This window comes from Amblyomma americanum, chromosome 10 (assembly GCF_052857255.1).
Source record: "Amblyomma americanum isolate KBUSLIRL-KWMA chromosome 10, ASM5285725v1, whole genome shotgun sequence".
In the NCBI taxonomy this organism is placed as follows: Eukaryota; Metazoa; Arthropoda; class Arachnida; order Ixodida; family Ixodidae; genus Amblyomma; species Amblyomma americanum.
Window position 1 is genome coordinate 50789979 of NC_135506.1, and position 14921 is coordinate 50804899.

Genomic DNA, 14921 nt, shown 5'->3' on the forward strand with positions numbered 1-14921 from the left:
TTTCAAAGGACAGTTCAGAGACACTCTTTTCTTTAAGGCGCCCCCAGCAAGCGGCGAGACGCATGCAGCCGTGCAGACATTGCACATTCCTTTGCTTTACGCGAAGACGATCGCTCGCTATGTGGAATGCAGCGGGTGCTGCTAGATCTCATCAGGGGCCTCCTCTTCTGTGTATTTCTGGTGAATGCATGTGCAAATTTTACTTCTGTTGCGTCCCATTTTTCACCGAAATGCAAGCTTTCACGGAAGATCTCCCGGCAATTTTGGAAAGACGCGGTCTCGTCCTGTTCTTAGTATTATTTATAGTGATGTATAAAGAAGGCAAATCCACAACTAGGCAAGGAATTGATTCCCTCCTGGTCGTTTTCTTCGGCAAGAAAAAAATATAATTCCCTTTATAATGGGGTCATCCCTTTATTAGGTAAGTAATTTTTCCCACCAGGTCGTTTTCTTTGGCAAGGAAAAAATATAACACCCTTTCATAAGGTCATAACCCTTGGCTTTGCATTGTATTCTTTTAAAGTGCACACCTCAACGACTTTTCCCAATTGCATCGTTCACTTCGCTCTCGTTCCTCAAAATCTTGCGTTTGCAGCAGTCTAAGCGTACTCTATAGTGCTGCGTTGCTGCGGCAAGCCAATCAGAGCACATTTTACAACGAAAACTTAGCGGTGAAATGGCTTTTACAGCTTTGGTCGCGGATACCTTGCCTTTAATTGACCTTGTGAGCTTAAATAAAGTTAATAAATAAATAAAACTGCCACTACTAGGTTTTCAAACCGCTGCGGTGCGAACACGTGAGCTTCGCTGGCCTGTGCTTGAGAACACAATGCTATCGCCGCAGCCGATCGCGCCTCGTGTTGTTGTTGTTAGCGTATCAAAAGCTGGCACATACCCACACTGGGGGATCGGCCAAGAATCGGGTGACTATTCACCTGTGCTCAGGTAATTAAAATGAAAAGCACGCACTCTCACGCTTCTTCTTCCTCTTCTTCTCCTTCTTCTTTTCCTTCTTCTTCTTCTTTTCGTTCTTCTTTTTTTCCTTCTTTTCCTTCTTTTCCTTCTTTTCCTTGTTCTTTTCCTTGTTCTTTTCCTTCTTTTCCTTCTTTTCCTTCTCCTTCTTCTCCTTCTCCTCCTCCTTCTTCTCCTTCTCCTCCTTCTTCTTTTCCTTCTTCTTCTTGTCCACCTTCTTTTCCTTCTTTTTCTTGTCCACCTTCTTTTCCTTCTTCTCCTTATTTCCCTTCTTTTCCTTCTTTTTCTTCTTATTTTCTTCTTCTTCATCTTCTTCTTCTCCTTCTTCTTCTTCTCCTTCTTATTCTTTTCCTTCTTCTTTTCCTTCTTCTTTTCCTTCTTTTTCTTTTCCTACTTCTTCTTTTCCTTCTTTTCCTTCTTTTTCTTCTTATTTTCTTCTTCTTCATCTTCTTCGCCTCCTTCTTCTTCTCCTTCTTATTCTTTTCCTTCTTCTTCTTTTCCTTCTTCTTATTTTCCTTCTTCTTATTTTCCTTCTTCTTTTCCTTCTTCTTTTCCTTCTTCTTCTACTCCTTCTTCTCCTTCTCCTTCACCAGCTCCTTCTTCTTCTCTTTTTTCTTCTCCTCCTTCTCTTTCTTCTTTTCCTTCTTTTCTTCTTATTTTCTTCTTCTTCATCTTCTTCGCCTCCTTCTTCTTCTCCTTCTTATTCTTTTCCTTCTTCTTTTCCTTCTTCTTCTTTTCCTTCTTCTTTTCCTTCTTCTACTCCTTCTTCTCCTTCTTCTCCTTCACCAGCTCCTTCTTCTTCTCTTTTTTCTTCTCCTCCTTCTTCTCTTTCTTCTTTTCCTTCTTCTTTTCTTCATCATTTTATTCATCTTTTTCTTCTTTTCCTTCTTTTTCTTCTTCTTCTTCCTAAAACATGGCACATACCCACATGGGGGATTCGCCAAGCTGTGCATTTCACGTCGTCGTATTCATCAAGTAATACTACTATCTAACTAATATCGTCGCCAGACGTGCCGACGACCGAGCAAAGCAAAACCACGAGCCAACCAATGTAAACAAATGTTTTGACACGTCTACTCGGTTTAACTGCGTTAAAACACTACCACTTTTTATCTTCGTATGATCGCAGGGCTGCCCCTCGTGTTCATTCTGGCCTGGGCGTACCAAACCCAGAAGGAACTGCGCACTGCATGCTGGGAAGGCTATGGGTCAAGCACCAACGTATGGATTCTCATCGCGCCCCGCCTGGTCGCCATACTGGTGAGCTAAGTTTGCATGCAGTTCGCAGGGAGCTTTCACCTGCGTTTCCGGTATCGTAAATCATTGAGCAAGCCCACGTCTAAGTCAATGTAATTATATATAGCCAAACTGCGTTTTTTATTCATTTGGCAGGTGAATTCTGTGTTCCTAGTGAACATCGTCAGGATCCTGGTGTCACGAGTGAAGCCCAGTGCTTCATCAGCGGAAACGACGCAGTTCAGGCAAGAATGCACGCTGTTCATCTTCAACGCTTCATGACACTGACTCGTTGATAATCGTTATATTTGTCTCATTCTGCGCAACATTCTCGGACAAAAATTTTTAATTTCGAAAAATTTAAACGAACTGTTATGGAAGCTTGAACGTAACGGTCCAATCTTCCCATATGTAGCAAAATCTTTCATGAAAGTGTTTCCGTCGGTCGCATCAAACAGTTAATAGCCTCATAAAGCTCCAATAACGAATGCTTTTGACGACAACTGTTTGTTATAGTGAAATCTTACAGTATATGAAAAAAAAAATTGCGTTCATAAACTGTTTCCCGCTCAAAAATGGTTTTGTTCAGAATAGCTGGGTATGAACCAGTAAGAAAACTGCAGCAAGATAGATTAGTTATTACAACCTTTCAATGCACTGTTTGATCCAGGTTCTTTCCAGTTGAAGGCATGTAGTTTTATTTCTGCACGCTCATTGTTCCCAAGCCCTCATCTTTGCGATAAACGGGTTTCAAGCGCTCTCAACGAAAGCGCTGATCTGTCAACGTAAACATCAAAGTCAGGCGTTAGCGGATAACCGTCGCCTACTAAATGCAATTCCAAGGGCCACCAACTAAGGTGCATTGCGGAAATGAGAACTTCGGTGCCAGTAGAGCCAGCGTTGGTAATATAATTTCATCGTTCCCTGCCTCTCTACAGGAAAGCCATCAAGGCCACGGCGCTCTTGTTCCCCCTCCTCGGCATCACTCACCTGCTGTTCTGCATCAACCCCCAGAACGAAACTATGGGTCTCAGGGAGGCCTACATGATCATCAACGCCATCCTACAGTCGTCGCAGGTGACTGGTTCCCGGTGGTCACGTCTTCCCCCCTCCCCCCACCACCAACCCTTTATTTCTGGACCTAGCATCGCAGAGGACAAAATAATACCTGCTTGGCGCCATAGATACGAGGCGGGTTACCAACTATATACTTCTTTTCCACATACATTGAGAATACCTGCTATGTTCACCACCTAATTGTATAAGAAGCTACGAACACCTGCTCGTAGGACTAGAGAGTTAGACACGAATATCCCGCACACATTCTGGCAGTTCAAAAGGTAGGTGTTCGAAGGTAGCGAAAAAGTGCAGACCGTGAGTTTAACACGTCCCTATAGTAACAAGCAACCCCAGCACGAAGCGTCAAATGCCTCTCTAAGAATGCCCTCCAGCCCACTGCGTCCACTGACTACCAGCACGACGCGGTCAACCGCATTGCACCCGTTAGCGTACACATTATAGCAGCTGTGACGGTGCATGGTGGTTGAGCTCGACACCACGACAATAGTCCTTGGTTGGAAGGCTTCCTTTGACGGACGTTTGTCCCTCCACTCTTGCGTTGATTTCTCTGTATGATGACGAAAAGGCTCGTGGTGCACAGCCGTATCGTTATATAGCGACGACAGCCGGGCGCGGCACCTTTTACCGGGAGTTGATTTGAGAGACATGTGAGAGGTATTTGCCCTTCAGTGCGTGTAGTCAAGCTGATGATGGTGATGACGATTGCTCATAATGCAGTCAGTCCGTTTACAGGTCACTGCCTGCCTCCGCCACCCTACAAATAGTGAAGAAAAATCTTTACACTTTCTGCTCTTTGTCCCCTTTCTGGTTAACATCCCTGCCTTTCCCTCCTCCTCTTTATCTATCTATCTATCCCTCTTTCTCCTTTTCTTCGCTGCTCCGCAGGGGATATTCGTGTCAGTGCTGTACTGCTTCATGGATTCGGAGGTATGCCATATTTTTCTCCCACCCTTCTTTTGTCTTGATCGATCATGTAACGTTCGTAATCAGGTGAACCCAGAACAAGCTGGCACAGATAGGTTAAGCCTAGTCACCACGATGCGGCCCATGCACCAATGTTAAACATGTGACTTAATTCATTAGTTTCCACAAGAACATACTCGGCGCTGATGTGAACAAGCATCTACAGGTCGACAATTTGACGGCGAATTAACGGTCCAATCTCGAAGAAGGCATACATTCACTAACTTCCGAAACTTCCTCAAGAAAGAAAATTGTACACAAGTTCTTCATTTAAAAGGGTGATGATAGTTTTCGCTTAGCAAGAATATATTTCAGTCCTCTTTACAAGTCTCTTAATTTTTACCTCTACCTTTGGCACCCTCTTTCGAAGGCTAATGTGTAGTTTTCGTCACTTATTTTACACTCCCGCACATCTCTGGCAATCTTCTAACGAATTATCCCTTAAACTTACATATATCCGGTTCCGCCTGGCGTGAAACTCGCTAAAGGCAAATTAACTGTATTATCTAACAATGCAGTGACGACACACGTCGGCACTCTTAAAACTCAGCCGCGGACTTCTACTCACGTGACGCAAAGGTGAATCGCGCGACTGCAGTGTTTCGCACAGCTTACCCCGTTTCACGTGCTGCAACTAGAACGAAAATATTCGGCCAAGTCGATGACGCCGCAGTGCGATTTTCGGTCAATGCTTTCAATGCAACGCTTACCCAGCGAATTCGGTCGGAGAGACACGCGAGGTTGGTTGATGTTCGCATGGGCAACCCATAATTAAACGCGACAGAAACGCTACACGACATGTGTTCACGATGTTATAACCAGCGTTCTTTTATAAACAATGCAATATTTCGCGTGTTTGGTTAGAATAAACAGTTTTGCTTCTGCCGCGGCAACAGCTCCCACGTGACCCCACGTCACACGTTGTTTCGGCGCTCCCCATTGGTCAGTCGCAGAGCGCACACACCGAATCTGCGGTTGAATTCCAGCCGGGCGGAAAAGGGCCCTTTGGTCGTCTTGTTCATCATGCATAATGCCAAGGACCTTAGTTGGTTGCGCGTTATAAAAGGTCATGCAGCTCTTTAGCAGCACAAAGCCGCAATGCGCTAACGAATACACGGGCCTGGTTCAAGTGATCATCAGTACTAGTTCTGGCTAGGCTATTGTTCTTCGATTAATTGTGCTTCGTGTCCGCGTTTTCAACGGTAAAGATCACCTATAGACTTCTACATGGCTGCCTAAAGCACTCGAAAGGCGCGCTCCACTGTGCTTTCATGACCTTTGTTGCTGCCTACAGGGCTCAGTGTAGCCTTCCGAGGTATCAGCAGCTAATCACGGTCGTGCAAAAATGCATGCATGTTAAGATATCGTTCTGAGCCACAGATCACTCGTAAAATAAAACAAGCACGCTCCGCAGTAAGCCTATCAATCGCGTGTGTTGGTACACCACTAACCGTTGAATGTCAGCGCAATGAAAACGTCCAGAGCGCACACCTCGGCTCTCACTGGTTAAACGCAGGTGCAGACCGCATTACGCAACGCCTACCTGCGCGCAGCGGCACGCCGAGACACGCGCAAAGTCAGCACTGCGTCCCGGTCTTGGAGGTTCTCCAGCAGCCGACGATGCAGGCTGACAAGCTCGGTCACGTCTCCCCTTTCGTCGGTCTCCAGGAAGCTGCCGCCTACGTCACACGCTGCAGCGAACGACACCAGAAGCAGAGGCGATACAGGCACCAGAGTTGCCGGACTGCCGTGTCAGTGCCGGAGCAAGCCAAAGCCAAATGAATGTGGACACTGCCACGATGGGACGGTCGATGTATTTCACGTGTAAAGCATCTGAAACAATCACGTGCGATGCGTTTGGATTGTGTACAAAAGGAGGGCCTTAGGTTGAGTTGAATATTCTGGTCTGAGGCGCTCAACAGTCATTAATGCGCACAAAAATAACCTTTTATTTAAGGGGGTTGAAATACAAATCTTTCGAACAAGAGCAAAACAGCAAATAGACGGGAAGATACGGTATGGAAGACATGAGCACACACAACCTTTTGACAAAACTCCTAATTTACTGTCTTTGCTCGGCGTACACTCTGTTCATAGCCGTGATCTGCGGCGGGCATTTGATGTTCTGGACTCACATATATGAGACAGATTCAACGAAACAGCTCTCTACAACAGCTGTCGTTGATGGGGATGACATCCAGGTAAGCGTTGCACTAGGTGAACTTGTACAGGGGGTTGCGGTAGAGATATCTCGTACCTTGGCCGTTTAATCGTATGATCCATTGGAAAAAACAAATAAACAGCGTGATGCAAAATTGTCACTTCAAGCAGTTCTGTGATCTGTCACAAGGATAACTAGAACACAAAGACCCGCTTCATAGGTGATCATACTTTTTCTACAACCACACTCACACCACAGAATCTGCATGAACAAAGTGAGCCATGTTAACTGTATTTCCTGTCGTCGTCGCGTTTCTGTTTTCCCATCTGTCTAATAAAAAGAAGTAAACATGTCTTCCCTGCGTGTCGCATCCGACTAATCAAAGCAACTTTTCTTTTGACATAACAGTGAAGGAATGGCAGGAGGCCTGCATGAGTTGATCAGCCGATAGAAGTCAAATAAAGAAAAACTAGGCCATCTTCGGGGCTAGAAGCGCATAAGGAAATGCAAGGGTGTCACACAGCGATGCGCACTGCTCACAAAGTAAACAAAAGTGCCATTCGTACATCGTCTGGCTGTGCCGAAAATAGTGCTATTGCCAAATGTTTCCACTTTATATTACAAAACAGAACTGAATAATTTCATTCTGTTCACACGTGACATACGTTTGAAAAACATTTGACTTGTCGTACTAATTACCATTCATTAAAGACCTTTGTTTTCATTAGATTATTTTCAACCGCTTCACTGGAATGCCTTCCGCCCTAAAGGTCTCCTGATCATCCTCTGGTCGAAAATGCGTTATGCCCCGGTGGTTGTGAAACGTCGCCAAGGAGCACGCAGCCGGAATTTTTTATTTATTTTTTTTAAATGCTCATAATAGACTCTTAGCATAGCGGAGATTTGCCAGCGTAGGCGTATACCAGTTTACCGGGCGCCGGCTCAGTACGCGCAGAACACAGTGCAAAACGAGTTGACGACGCGACTTCGTAGGAAGTGTTTCATTCCGTGCTACGTCAACGCGTTAGTTTAAACCCGCCCTTCACCCGTCAATCAGAAAGATGGACCAATGGAATGCCGTTCGCTGAGACGCCCCGGCGAACGCCCGAATGCCAGCATAGAGGATTAGGTTATTGGCTTTATCTGAAAGAAGCGCGAAAGAACTTTGAATTCGATTTTCCCCGCTTTCTGGCACCATGCGCATGGCTTTATAGTCGCATACAACCGAGAACTAAGTGGCGGATACTGCTGAAAAGAGACCCTCCAATGGCGTCGACCGATTTCGATGACGCCGCCGTTAATCCCAGTAAACCGTGGTTAATACCCGTTCATCTGCCACCCCCTTCAATTTCATGCTAGCACGTCATGAAAAGCGGTCGACGCCATTGCCTAGAGAGGACTTCTTTTGAGGGGCATTGCTCGCTTCGTTCTTGAGTTGTATTTTGTTCTTGCGTTGTTTTGCACATACCGTCATCAAAGCTCGATCCACGCACTGCACTGTTTTATTTTAACAATCGAAGCCTGCTCAGGAGCCCTTTAAGTCACACTGCCAAAACTAGCAAAACACAAACCATCAAACGCAAACAACAGCAAGACAAACGTATAGTTGCCTTTGCATCTTGAGCGACGACCGATGCGATTCTGCGTATTATCATGATCTCGGTGCGCTCGCTCGAAGGCAGTTGAATTGCGTGGACCGCAGAACAGCCTCTGCGTGATGTCCTTTAAAACAACCCGAAATCGACATCAGTCGTTAGCAGGTCGTTTCACTGACCTCGGCTCCTTTTTCAGCATTTCACTACAATCAAATTTCGTTAATTTCGCCAAATCCGGCACACTTAAAATCGACTCCGCCCCTAGTCAACTGCCGCTGACTCACCGCTTGCTCCAGTCTTGCGGGGTCTTTTTCTGAGCTGGGACGATTCCTTCAACCGTCTCTTTTTTTTTTTTTTGTCTTCCTCTGCTACTGCATTCCTTGTGCTTGTTTGCAAAACCGATGCCACAGCTGCTACTGGCGCTCGACAAGCTCATCATTTTTGGCCTCTCTCTATCTAGCCTGTCCAGCAGGACACGACCGGATACGGCCAGACGGACGAGATAGGGTTCGGATAGACACGGAATAGGATGGAGTTCGGCAGAACTTGGAGATGGTGTCGGCTGTCACGCCACGGACAACGATGCTCGGCGTATGCGATGCGATGGCCTCCTTCGAAAAGCAAATATAAAAGACGCGTCGAACCATTCTTGCCAACGGTGCTGTGTGACTGGCACCGCCGGCGGTCTTGGAGGAACCAGTGTAGATGTTGCAACGTAAAACATATAGGCTTGGGATATCAGTGAGCTTCCCCTGTCTGCTTTGCGGTGTGGCTCGAAGCCAACTCCCCTTTTGTTCACACAGCGCAATATTCACGGACAAGAGGCAGAGACGCACGCAACAGGATCGCTACTAACTTTATTATTCACAGAACTACGAAATATACAGCCTTCAGACTGAGCCAAAACACCATCAAACCTGCTGCGTGCACACAAAGAACGCTTTTTCATTTCCCTTCGCAAGACACAAGATGCTCATACAGAACCGTCGTCACTGTATTTGTATTTTTGGTTCCATCTGAAGCCTATGTTTCGTTGTTCTGTGAATAAGGAGATCAGTTGACAGCCAGCTCACGTGTTGTGTACGTCCTTGCCTGCTTTCCGTGGTTTTTGAACTGCGGAAACATGAATGGCAACCAACTCAGCCGGTTTTCTGTTCTTTTTTGTGTCTCATTGGGCCCACGCAAAAATCGAAACGTCTGCACTCTGCATTGTTGCGAACATGTGCATAAAGCTGGCAACAATCCACCAGGCAATGAGGGAAGGCCTAGGGAACGCGTATTTTAAAGCGGAAACCTTTCTTGTCTCATCAGTGTTGCTCGCAGCAAACATGTGCAAGAAGTCTCCCCTGCACCTATCAATCAAACCAAATGTCATCCAAGATCACCAATAGTCATCAATAATTGGCATAATCAATTTATCATTAAATAACGTCAGGTAGTTGCTATGACATCATAACTATACACAATTAATTATAAATAAATAAATAAATAAATATTGGCAATTAATTGATTAATTAAACAATTATGTTATTGAATGATTAATACTGAGGAGTATCAGGAGCGTTCTAGAGAGCTCAACAGGACGGCACAAAGGCTTTCACCTTGATCCATGTAAGGTGACTTAAGAGCTCCCCTGAATTTTAGTGCAAAGCAACACCTTAGCTAATATAGTTTATCATAAGGTCTCGACATCATACTATACGTACTAAACAGCAGCCACCACTACCGAATAATCAGCACATTCGTTTCCTGTAGAGCCACGGTATAGCTTTGGGCAGAGAGGCCTATCCTGAACCTGTTTTAAAGCTCACATGGCCTATTTACGCGTCCTCTTTGCCTGTATATTTTCACTGGTCTGGAAGAACAGTGGAGCAATAAGACATTCAATGAAGCGGTGATATTCAAGAGATGATGATGATGATGAGTTTTTATGGCGCAAGGGCATCTCTAGCCTAAGAGCACCATGGCACAAGGTTTTTTTTTTCTTCTTCTCAGGGTGGAGTCAAAGACCCATTTTCTAAATATTTAACCCTAAAGAAGCCGAGCACCAGGCAGGGAAAAGCTTGTACCCATTGTATCCCCGGTGGGTACCGGACGGCACTGGGGATCGAACCCCCCCCCCCCCCCCCCCCCCTCATGCGAGGCGGATGCTCAAACGGCTTGGCCACCGCTGCGGACGTATTCAAGAGATGTTGAGGCTGTCAGCTGTCGCTGATGCTTTGAGAGCGATTTGATAGTGGTTAAAGGGACCTCCGATGATTTTTTACCCAAGGTCGTTATCAGAAACGTTATCCTATCTCACGCAAGTATTTCCGATACCTCTGACTTCAGCTTCCGCCGTCGCGACGACAGAAGGACTCACCGGCTCCTCTTCTGGACCGAGAAAGCTTAACCACAGTGGTACGCAACGATGGGAGAAACAGCACGGAAACAAGCGTAGAGGAAACACGCCACCTGTCAACGATCACCCAGCCTTCGGGAACTCAATCTACTTTGGCGATGGCAAAACAGAAGCCTCGTTGACGCTTACACCCCCGCTGTGTTTATATGCAACGCTTCCATTATCATGTTATCACATGCTTCAACGGCCGCCTTAACTAAACAAAACACTTCTTCTCGAGGACTGGCTGACGCGTGAGATAATAGAAGCTTTGCATACATAAACAAGGCCTGGAGTGCATGCGTCAGCCAGGCTGGTGTTTTGCTAGAGCCGAGTAGGATGAGCTCCTGATCGGTGACAGGTGGCAGGGTGCCTTTTCGTTTGTTTAGTCTGGTATATTCTGTTGGGACGTTGGCACAACTGTTGGATACGCAATCTCCATCCTTTTTTCTTTTCTCGCTGCTTCCTTCTTAATTTTTCTTCTTTTTTTCTGTCTAGCCACATGATAAGTGGTCTGAGGTACTTGTGTGTTTACAAAAAGAAAGCTGAGCTGCGAGACAACGAGCCCTGTGTGTTGTTGTTTTTTTATTCCAGTTTCTGTCGTCGTCGATTGCATTGATCGCATGTACTGCGAGCATTTCCCGATTTTCCCATCAGTAACTTTTGCTACGCTTTTTTATTGCGACAGTGTGCCTGCTGGCATGGAGTATTTGAAATTATAGATACAAACTGAGTCTCGAAGAAAAGCCGGTAAAGTCTGGTGGTGCGGCCCAAAAATCCATTCTTCTACATCTGATAGACGGCGTGGGGGCGCTCCGCACCGGAGCAGGTGTTTCCGCCGGATAGCAGGAAAAGATGGGCAGGTCCAAAGCAATTGTTTAGTGTCTGCCTCGCAGACAGGAGCGGGACAGAAAGGGCAGGAGTCACCGAAAGAGGCATCGTACTGTGCCAACCACGACCAGGTAACCGCTGGAGTGATGGCGACACGGAGGCATAACCTTCGAAGCAAGACCTCTTCCGAGTGCGCGAAACCACCAGGGAGGTCGGTGCCACACGGTGGAAGAAGTGCTCGCGTGACGCACCGGAGGTATTCTTTTTCTTGAAGGAGCATTGTCTCCGGAGGGGTTGGGGTCACTTGAGAGGGGACGTGGAGGAGCAGATTCGTGACTTGCTCCATCCACCAAAGCTCGTGTGGGCGGGGCGCGTCGACGAATTCATCATACAGATATCATGAGGTAGAATTTTTCAATACTGTTCTGAATTAGCTGTGCCAATAAGTCGGTGTTCAGAACACACCGCAGACTACAGATCGTGTCTGAGTAGTCTGTGCTTGCTACGTGCTGTCGCACTGAGTACCTGAAGGCACCAAGGAAAGACTAACAGACCGAAAGACAATAGCGGAACTGCGCCTCGGTGCGTTCGCAGTGTTGCGCGCAAGTTACTTCCGCACTGACAGGGCGATCGCTTTCGTACTTCGGTAAGCGTAGTCAGAGTCAGTGTAGGAGCGGCTGTCCGTGGCTTAAGGTAATAATGCCTCGCTATCTGGAATTTGTGGCTGAAAGGGGTTCCTTGGTCCTGGCGTTATTTATCACTGCTCCCTGAGGAGGAGGAGGAGGAGGAGGAGGAGGAGGAGGAGGAGGAGGAGGAGGAGGATTTCCCTGACGATTTAGTGGTAATATTTGATTCCCCACGGCAGGTAGGAAAAATTATGATCACTGTACGGTGATTTTTCCTCAGAGCTCAGAATGCGGGTAGTCTCTATGCGGACAGTGGCTCGAACCGTGAACGCCATGCCTGAAAAATTAATTCAACGATTATTATGTGGACAACTTTGTGACTTCGTGTGTCACATACAATTGATTTCGGGGCCTCCGAAAACTTTTTCTTCGTGTACATGTGTCATATTAAAGTTACCATAAAGCAGCTTTGAAGACTGCCGCGTAACTGTGTTCATTGCGTAGAATAAATGCTTTCGAGTCTAAGTTCGGGTCCTTGAAACTAATCCGAGATTTAGTGTAGATTTTGAAAATAGCGAATTTTTTTAAATTCGCGGACTCATTTATCATCGCGTGGTGTCAGTTTTTTTTAACTTTTTCTAGAGTGAGCTCGTCATCAGTACCAGTAATGTGAAGTTAGTGACAGGCCGGCATATATTGTCATTCGCTGCAGCCACGACAGCCACCGCGCCAGAGCCATACGTCCGGTAGCGGCAAAGCTCGTATATTCGTGTAGCTGTGCAAACCCCTCGGTCGTGCGCGAGGCCAATGCCTTCGAGCATGGTTTCAATTTACCGCTGGTGCATCTTTCTGTCGGTGGTTCAAAAGTAATTCACCGTGTATTTTGTGTTTGCCCTATACCTATCTACTTTCTTAATATTCGCCGGCAAGCTGTTTTGTTTAACATACTTGGAAAGAGCAGTATACATATGCACACATGCATGCGCACATGCACACATATTTTTCTCTCCTCTCAGTTAGCATATGTACGCTGTTCTCTGCAAAAAATAAATTCGTCTCGCTGTGTTGTTGGCTGCAAAACCAGCGACTGCCGAGGCGCTGAACTCAGCCTTGTTATTCCTAAATAGTTGCGGGAACGAGCTGGTTGGAGCTAGGTGTGTTCGAACATTCGAAACTATCGAATATTGAATCAAGTACTCTTCTTTTGGATACTCTGAACAAATCAGTTCAGATCAGTTCATCTTTATTTTCAAAATTTCATAATGCTGACCGACTTCCTAACAAGAAGTTATGAGGACAGCTTAATTTAAAATTATTCAAAACGAATCGAAAAGATGGCCACTTATCGAATAGTTTTTCAATGACGAACACGAAGTTCGCATCTGGCACACCGTAGTTTTCTTTTTTTTTTCCTAAACATGGCACGCTGCCCCAATTGGTTCTCACGTTCAGCGCATTCACGCGGTTCACTCGTGTGGCGGCGTTCGTGATGCTCAAACGTATGGCCCCCAACATTGGGCGACGCGATAGGGTTCAGACAGGTTCAGCAAATACTCGCTTCACGGCCGATAACGGCGGCCATGACCCGTCTAATCAGCGCCTCCACTGGCCTAATCAACTGAGACATGGCGTTAGTTTGCCGTCGTAGTCAGTAACAAAAGACAATTTTCTGATACGCATAACATTATTGTAAAAGGGTTAGTTTATATTGACTTCGTGCCACGTGTGTGGATCCCTGTTGAGTCGCTACAGCTACAGCTTTAACTTCACCAGTTATAGTGCTACCGCTAGCGCTTTAATGCTTCGAACGAATATTCGTTTCATACGGAAATTCGCGCAAGCAGCGAATAATATGATTATTTGCATGATTCGGCTTGTTAAAATATTCGTATTCGATTCGGTATCGAAGCTAGACTATTTGTATTCAATTTGGTTTCAAAAAAGCACTATGCACATCCCCACCTGCAGCACATACGACTACCATCGTCGGACGCCCCCCAGAAGTAAGCAAACCGAGCGTCAACGCGTGACGTATTCATGAGAGGGTAGCAGCCTCAGTTTGTTTTTGCTTTTTATTTTTTCTGGCTCGTCAGAGGGTATGAGTTGACGGCGGAGTGGAGGACCGTGATTTTTAATCGCCAATATCTCAGGTGCTAAAGAAGTTAGCTCAAAAATTCTTGCGACGGGCAGACAAGTGATGGAATACCTATCGCTCGTCCGCTTTTCTCAACCTCGGCAAATATTGTTTCATAGTCCCTTCAAGTTCGCTGCAGTGACTGCGTTGATGATTTCTCCGTCTAAAGCCTATCATTCGTAGCGCAGCGTGCAAAATGCGCTTCGTTTCAACCTTATATAAAACTTTTCGTGTCACGATCGTAGCCGCGTGCTAAGCTGCATACCGTCGTTTAGACTGCCACAGATGCACTAACTTTTGCAGTCACCTGCATGGTTCAGTGAATTTGTTTAAATTTATCTGAGCTTATAGACCTACATCTGAGCTTGGGGGAAATTATAAAGAATTCAGAATGTGGCAGTCAGACTTGTTTTAGGAAACTACAACCGAGAAGTTTAACATAAAGGAATGCAAGCAGACTTAAATGGCAAGAGCTAAAAGATCGCAGAATAAATGTCGGAATACAAAGTTTCCACAATATTTGTTTTCTAGAATAGACAAACGGCGAACAGTGTATCGCGGCTCCAAACTATATATCTAAGCGGGCAGACCACGGCTTGAAGACCAGAGAATTTTTTCGCAGCAGTTATGTCTTTCGCTATTTTTTTTTTGTGAGAACAGTCCGAGCCTGTACAGTTTGCCATTCACTGCTGTACACATCTCATGAAAAGATGCTTTTGATTATGGTTGGAATAAATTCGCTCATATCCCTAATATATATATATATATATATATATATATATATATATATATATATATATATATATATATATATATATATATATATATATATATATATATATATATATATATATATATATATATATATATATATATATATATATATATAGCTTATAAGAAGAGGGCACAGGAGAAAAGCACTTCATTACTAACGTTTCGGCCG

General features: G+C 45.4%; 1 protein-coding gene across 1 annotated transcript in view; it reads left to right on the top strand.

The window, feature by feature from the left end:
* Nucleotides 1-9070, top strand: part of LOC144108878 (corticotropin-releasing factor receptor 2-like) — a 118343-nt gene extending 109273 nt beyond the window's left edge. Inside the window, exons 7-11 of the mRNA XM_077642108.1 lie at nucleotides 2102-2232; nucleotides 2365-2453; nucleotides 3147-3285; nucleotides 4174-4215; nucleotides 5768-9070. Of these exons, the coding sequence (XP_077498234.1) occupies nucleotides 2102-2232; nucleotides 2365-2453; nucleotides 3147-3285; nucleotides 4174-4215; nucleotides 5768-6079 (713 nt within the window). The 3' untranslated portion in view covers nucleotides 6080-9070. The remainder of the gene's footprint in view (nucleotides 1-2101; nucleotides 2233-2364; nucleotides 2454-3146; nucleotides 3286-4173; nucleotides 4216-5767) is intronic.
* The last annotated feature ends 5851 nt before the right edge of the window (nucleotides 9071-14921 follow it).